The sequence below is a fragment of the Schistocerca piceifrons genome, chromosome 9 (genome assembly GCF_021461385.2).
Source record: "Schistocerca piceifrons isolate TAMUIC-IGC-003096 chromosome 9, iqSchPice1.1, whole genome shotgun sequence".
NCBI classification, from domain to species: domain Eukaryota; kingdom Metazoa; phylum Arthropoda; class Insecta; order Orthoptera; family Acrididae; genus Schistocerca; species Schistocerca piceifrons.
The window spans coordinates 46,002,134-46,009,645 of NC_060146.1; the positions used below are offsets into that span (position 1 = coordinate 46,002,134).

The 7,512-nt window shown below is 50.1% G+C and overlaps 1 protein-coding gene across 1 annotated transcript; it reads left to right on the top strand.

Moving 5' to 3' along the window:
* The first annotated feature begins 6,247 nt into the window (after positions 1–6,247).
* On the top strand, positions 6,248–6,697 carry LOC124716686 (ankyrin repeat domain-containing protein 2-like). Its single transcript, XM_047243226.1, has one exon. The coding sequence runs from the start codon at positions 6,248–6,250 to the stop codon at positions 6,695–6,697; it is 450 nt and encodes a 149-aa protein (XP_047099182.1).
* The last annotated feature ends 815 nt before the right edge of the window (positions 6,698–7,512 follow it).

Sequence of the window (7,512 nt, forward strand, 5' to 3'; positions counted from 1 at the left end):
TTTACGCACCTTTCGTCGCCATCCTACGTTGGCGAATTGTATTGAATACAAACGACTCCGAGCGCAATGCCGTCGAGTCATCAAAGACAGCAAAAAAGCTTGCTGGGCCTCTTTCACGAGCTCCTTTACCAGTTTTACTCCCTCTTCAGTTGTTTGGGGTAGCCTGCGCCGGCTGTCGGGCATTAAGGCCCACTCCTCAGTACCTGGCCTGACCTCAGGTAATGAGGTCCTTGTTGATCCTGTGGCTGTCGCCAACGCCTTTGGCCGCTTTTTCGCGGAGGTTTCAAGCTCCGCCCATTACCATCCTGCCTTCCTTCCCAGGAAAGAGGCAGACGAGGCTCGGCGACCTTCCTTCCACTCGCTGAATCTGGCAACTTACAATGCCCCCTTTACTATGCGGGAACTCGAACGTGCGCTTGCACTGTCCCGGTCCTCTGCTCCGGGGCCAGATGCCATTCACGTTCAGATGCTGGCACACCTTTCTCCGGCGGGCAAAAGCTTCCTTCTTCGTCCCTACAATCGCGTCTGGACCGAAGGTCAGGTCCCCATGCGTTGGCGTGACGCCGTTGTTGTTCCTATACCCAAACCCGGGAAGGATAGACACCTTCCTTCTAGTTACCGCCCCATTTCTCTTACAAGCTGTTTCTGTAAGGTGATGGAGCGCATGGTTAATGCTCGGTTAGTTTGGATTCTTGAATCTCGACGACTACTTACTAATGTCCAATGCGGCTTTCGTCGCCGCCGCTCCGCTGTTGACCACCTTGTGACCTTGTCGACATTCATCATGAACAACTTTTTGCGAAGGCGCCAAACGGTAGCCGTGTTCTTCGACTTGGAGAAGGCTTATGATTCCTGTTAGAGAAGAGGTATCCTCCGCACTATGCACAAGTGGGGCCTACGCGGTCGTCTGCCCCTTTTTATTGATTCCTTTTTAACGGATCGAAAGTTTAGGGTACGTGTGGGTTCCGTATTGTCCGACGTCTTCCTCCAGGAGAACGGAGTGCCTCAGGGCTCCGTCTTGAGCGTAGCCCTTTTTGCCATCGCGATCAATCCAATTATGGATTGCATTCCACCTAATGTCTCAGGCTCTCTCTTTGTCGATGACTTCCCGATCTACTGCAGTGCCCAGAGAACATGCCTCCTGGAGCGCTGCCTCCAGCGTTGTCTAGACAGCCTCTACTCATGGAGCGTGGCAAATGGCTTCCGGTTCTCTGAAGACGGTTTGTATCAACTTTTGGCGATATAAAGCGTTCCTTCCGCCATCCTTACATCTCGGTCCCGTTGTTCTCCCATTCGTGGACACAACTAAGTTTCTAGGGCTCACGTTGGACCGGAAACTGTGTTGGTCTCCACATGTCTCTTATTTGGCGGCCCGTTGTACACGTTCCCTTAATGTCCTCAGAGTTCTTAGCGGTTCATCTTGGGGAGCGGATCGCACTGTCCTGCTTCGCTTGTATCGGTCCATAGTCCGATCGAAGCTGGATTATGGGAACTTCGTTTACTCATCTGCTCGGCCATCCCTCTTACGCCGGCTCAACTCCATCCACCATCGGGGGATACGTCTTGCGACCGGAGCCTTCTACACTAGTCCTGTCGAGAGTCTTTACGCTGAAGCTGCCGAGTTACCATTGACCTACCGGCGCGACATACTGCTGTGTCGGTATGCCTGCCGGCTGTTGTCTATGCACGAACACCCCTCTTACCAGTCCATCTTCGCCGATTCTCTCGACCGTCAGTACGGGTTGTATGTGTCTGCCCTGCTGCCCCCCGGAGTCCGCTTCCGTCGCCTGCTTCGACAATTGGATTTTGCCCTCCCTACCACCTTCAGAGAGGGTGAGAGCCCGACACCACCTTGGCTCCAGGCTCCGGTTCATATTTATCTCGACCTCAGCTCACTCCGGAAGGAGGGTACTCCGGCTGCAGTGTATTGCTCACGGTTTGTCGAACTTCGTGCTCGACTTGCTGGTCACACCTTTATTTACACCGATGGCTCCAAAACTGACGATGGTGTCGGCTGTGCCTTTGTCGTCGGGACCGCCACCTTTAAATACCGGCTCCTTGACCGATGTTCCAGCTTTACGGCCGAGCTTTTTGCTTTCCATCAGGCCATTCAGTATTCCCGCCGCCACCGCCATTCATCGTGTGTACTTTGCACTGACTCCCTCAGTGCTCTTCAGAGCCTTGGGGCTCCCTATCCGGTCCATCCCTTGATTCAACGAATACAGCAGTCCCTCCATTCTTTCGCTGATAATGGCGGTTCTGTCAGCTTTCTATGGGTCCCCGGACATGTAGGAGTGCCTGGGAATGAGGCTGCGGATGCTGCAGCCAAGGCTGCAGTCCTCCAGCCTCGGCCAGCCTCCCATTGTGTCCCGTCATCTGACGTTTGTGGGGATGTATGTAAGAGGCTTGTGTCCTTGTGGTGGGATGCTTGGTCATCCGTCCAAGGAAACAAGCTCCAGGCAGTAAAACCGCTCCCAACTGCTTGGACAACTTCCTCCCGACCATCTCGGCGCGAGGAGGTCCTTCTGACCAGGTTGCGGATTGGGCATTGCCGGTTTAGCCACCGCTACCTGCTCTCTGGTGACCCAGCCCCGCAGTGCCCTTGTGGTCAGGCATTAACGGTGCGCCATGTTTTATTGTCGTGTCCCCGTTTTAGTCAATTTCGTGTTGTCCTGTCCCTACCATCTACCTTACCGGATGTTTTAGCTGATGACACTCGAGCAGCTGCTCGTCTTCTGCGTTTTATAACTTTAACTAGCTTGACCAAAGACATTTAACCTTTTTACTTATTTCATCTGCATCTTTGTCAGGTCCTTTTGATGTCCCCCCATCCCCTTGAGTTTTAGCAGGTTCCTTGTGCTCTAACACCAGTGACTGGGCGCTAATGACCTCAGCAGTTGAGCGACCTTAAACCCTACCAAAAAAAAAAAAAACTGTATCTGGCTCAAGGGTGACTTCGCTTCTCAGTGGAGGGATAGCATCGTGGTTTTTGTCCTTAAACCTGGTAAGAATCCCATATTTGTTGACAGCTATCCTCCTATTAGTCTGACCAATGTTGTTAGTAAGTTACTTGAATGGATGGTAGCCCGTTAGCTCAGTTGGGTCCTCGAATCTCGGGATCTATTGTCACTTTACCAGAGTGGCTTCCGAGAGGGATGGTCTCCATTCTATCATTTACTTCGCTTGGAATCCGCAGTTTGGCAGGCTTTTTCCCTGTGCCGCCATTTGGTTGCAGTATTTTTTGCCTAGGCAAGGCCTATGACACCGCCAGGCACCATCACATCTTACTTAACCTTCATCAGTGGGGTCTTCAGGGCCCACTCCCGATTTTTATGCCCCAGTTCCTGTTCCATCGGTCATTCATGCTCCTGGTGGGTACTGTTTTTAGTTCTCCACGGACCCAGGAGACGGACGTCCCACAGGGTTATGTCTTGAGTGTCCTTTCCCTCATTGCTATCTATGGACTTCTGGCCTCTGTCGGTCCTTTGGTCGCCCCTGCCCTCTGTGGATGATTTCTGCATTTGGGTTAGTTCCTTTCCGATGCCTCCAGGGAGATATACAGCGTGCCTCTGCATGGACCCTCTCACACGGGTTTCAATTCTCTCCTTTAAAATCGCGGGTGGTCCACTTCTGTCGCCGTACTAAGATGCACCCTGATCCAGAGCTCTATCTCGATGCACAAAAATTGCCTGTGGTCCCATAGTTTCGTTTCCTGGGTATTCTTTTCGACAACAAGTTCACTTGGCTGCCTCATATCAGACTTCTGAATGAATGTAGGATGTTTCTGTAAACTGTCCTTCGCTTCCTTGCCCACACCTCTTGGGGTGCGGACTGCTTCATCCTTCTCCACCTTTATCGTGCTTCTGTGCTTTCTTGCTTAGACTATGGTTGTCAAGTTTATGGTTTGGCTGCTCCTTCCACACTGCAAGTGTTGGATCCAGTCCACCGTGGTATCTGTTCGGCCACCTGTGCCTTCCCTACAAGCCCTGTTGATAGTCTCCTGGTTGAAGCTGGGATCCCCCTTTTTGTTCAGCGGTCCAAGCTTCCGGTTTCTTATGCAATTGTTGTCTGTTTCTCTCCCATTCACCTTTCCTGTTCTATCCTGTTCCTGGACCATCTGTTGGGCTCCACCTTCCAACTCTTTGCCGTGATTATCAGCTTCTTTCTTTGTCCAGTCTTCCACGCTCCCTCACCATCATCTCCCCCCCCACCCCCCCCCCCCCCCACCCCCCTTGGTTAGTTCCTCGGCTCTGAATTCGAATGGATCTCTGTTGAGGTCCAAAAGATTCCCCCTCTCCAAGGTGTTCCGTTGCTTTTTCCGCTGAATTTTATGAGAGTTTCGGGATGCTGTTGTTTTTTACGCTGATGGCTCTAAATCTGCTTATCGTGTGGGATATGCCTTCATGTTATCTGTTGGCACGGAAAATCATCTCCTGCCACCTACATATGGCGATGTGGCGCGTTTGCTGTGGAATTGTTGGCAATTTACCAGGCCTTTACGTTTATTACAGTGCCAACACAACCGCGTCTTGTTATGTACAGACTCAATGAGTGGCCTTCTGGCTATTGACCGGTGTTTTCCCGCCATCTCTTGGTCTCAGCCATTTATGACCATCTCGCTGATCTTCACCGTGCTGCTTATGTTGACTTCCTTTGGGTCCCTGGCCATGTGGGTATCCCAGGTAATGAGCTTGCTAATAGTTTGGCTGGGGGAGCAGTCACTTACCCCTGTTCTCTGTAACCCCTCCTGCAACGGAATTATCTTTAAATCAAATCCCACTTCGCACAGTTACGGGCCAACTCTTTGGAGGCTACCACCCTGTCTTATAAACTTCGTGCAATTAAGGTGACACCAGGCCCGTGGCGTTCTTCCTTCTGGCTCTCCTGAAAGGACTCGACCACGCTGTTTTGTCTCCGCATACCAGGCTGACCCATGGTTTTCTTTTGCGTAATGAGCCACCCCCACTTTGTGGTTGTGCAGCCTTCCAGTCAGTAGCCCACATTTCGGTGGAATGCCCCCTTTTTTTGGTTCTGTGTACTAAGCACAGACTTCCCTCGACTTTATTGTTGGCTTAAGATTCCCGGATAGTCAAACTGGTTCACTGTTTCCTCAGGGAAAGTGGTTTTTATTCGGTTTTTAGGATTTTTAATCTCATTCTGTTGGGGCAGGGTGGTGAGGGTTTAGGTATCTCCCACTGTTAGCTGTTCGGTGATTCCCGACTCCCCTCCCTGGCCAAGATCCTCTTTTCTTTCCCTTTTACTCTGTTTTTATCACGTTTTAGAATTGGTTAGTCTCCTTTTCCCATACGCGCTTCTACTTTCTAGCGGTTGAACGCTTTTAAATAGCAGGTGGTCTTGCCTCTACTGCTTCAGAGGTGGGATATTTCCTGCCTCTAGCATAGCCGTGGGGTCGCTCTCTTGCTGACTTCCCTCATTTTGTTTTTACAATTGACGACACGACTGCATTTTTACGTTTTTTAGCCTTTTCCCTTTTATCGTTCTGACTTTTTCTGAGATGTCAAATTGTCTGAATGGACTACATTTGAAACAAGTGACTGACTTTACTGTTTGGTCCCTTCAATCTCAATCAATCAACCAACCATCCATACTCGTTTAACATGTCGACAATCGCTAAGGAAAGCAGCTTTGTTGCTGCTTTGATAAAAACTTCAAGAGGAACGCCCTGCTCAACTAGTCCACACCCATGTTCACTGTTCACAACTCTAAGCACACTGATCATTTCGTTTCATCCTTACATTACTGTAGAAGTATCGGCGCCTAACGGCAAATTGACATTAATGCTACTGATAATTTAAAACCATGCAGCTTAGTGTCTGTATGAGATTGCTGTAAAGCTTGGCATCCATATGGTAAATAGTTTTCCGCCTATACTGGCTAAAGTAGCGAATGTTTAGTTCAAATGGTTCTGAGCACTATGGGACTTAACATCTGAGGTCATCAGTCACCTAGAACCTAGAACGTAGAACTACTTAAACCTAACTAACATAAGGCCATCATACACATCCATGTCTGAGGCAGGATTCTAACGACCATAGCGGCCCCGCGATTCCGGGCTGAAGCGCCCAGAACCGCTCGGCCACAGTGGCCGGCAATGTTTAGTTACATTCTGGAGGGCTCATAGTTTAACTCCTACGAATAGTTCTACAATTTGGCTTGTGTATTCGAATTAATGTGAAAGAATTTCACTGTTTCCTACAGGAGCCTTAATGGACGAGAGAGAGGCCAGATGCTGATCCAGGCTGCTGAGGAGGGAGTAGTGGAAGCGATCCAGACGCATCTGGAGGCAGGCGCGGACGTGAGAGCAAGGGACAGCGACAGGAAGACAGCTCTGCACTGGGCAGGTGCCAGGGGTCACGTGGAGGCAGTGAGGTGTCTACTGGAGGCAGGAGCTGATGTGGACGCCAGGGACAGCGAACTGAACACCCCCTTGCACTACGCCGCATTAAGTGGCAATGTGCCTATGGTTCGGCTGCTGACGGCGTCGTCCGCCGACCCCAATGCTAGGGATGTCAGCGGGATGACGCCACTGCACGTCGCTGCAGATGAAGGCAACACAGAGGTGGCAGCAGTACTGCTGGCCGCAGGGGCCGACAGAGGCGCCAGGGATGAGGATGGGGACACCCCCCTGGACCTTGCCCTGCAGAACAGGCAGCAGCTTATAGAGAAGTTAAGCTAGCAGTCCAAACGTCGATGAAAGGAAACTGAAATACATGTAACTGTACTTTTGATATTCTGTAAATAAAAAATGCAAAAATTAATTCTGGAGTCATTCATTTGTACCCACCTTTATCTAGTGTATATACAGGTTTGGACAGAAATGTGGAAAACCTGAGAAATGAATGCTTAAAAATAAACATATGTTAGCCAAGCTTGCAGGCTACGCTCTTGCATTTGATCACAAACGTCACGTCGCAGTGCCCTCAATATGTTGCGTCAGTCGCCCTCAGGGAAGTATTCTGTTCAGATGTTAGGCCTTTGGCAGAACGAAGCCTACTGGAATTTGAGAAAATAACTGGTGCTCGAATTGTCGATGCTTCTGCAACCATCATCCGCTGGACGAAAGTTTGTGTGTTCATCGTGACAGACGGTCATTCAGGACGATTGTGACTAAAAATAAAAAGACGACAGCTCCAAGTAACTGCAGAAATGAATGTCGCTCTTGTACCCCCCTGAAGACGTAACATCTCAAAGGGAACTGTGTTGGCTGAGAATTGCAGGACAGGCAGGAATTCCAAAACCAATCATGATGCAAATGCCTCTAACAGGAAAATGTGGCGCTGAAGCCATAAAAACTGGGATCTCGAGGAGTGGAAGAAAATAATTTGACTGTATGAGACTTCTCACACTATCTGCAGTTTACTTCCCAAAAATGAAACATGGGGAGGAGGGTGTTTGGCCACGATTTAGGCAGCCATACGGTGGTATTCCTTGGGCCCCATGATTAGTTCGCGAGGCAGCGCTACTACCAAGTAACTACTGTTTCCTATCTAC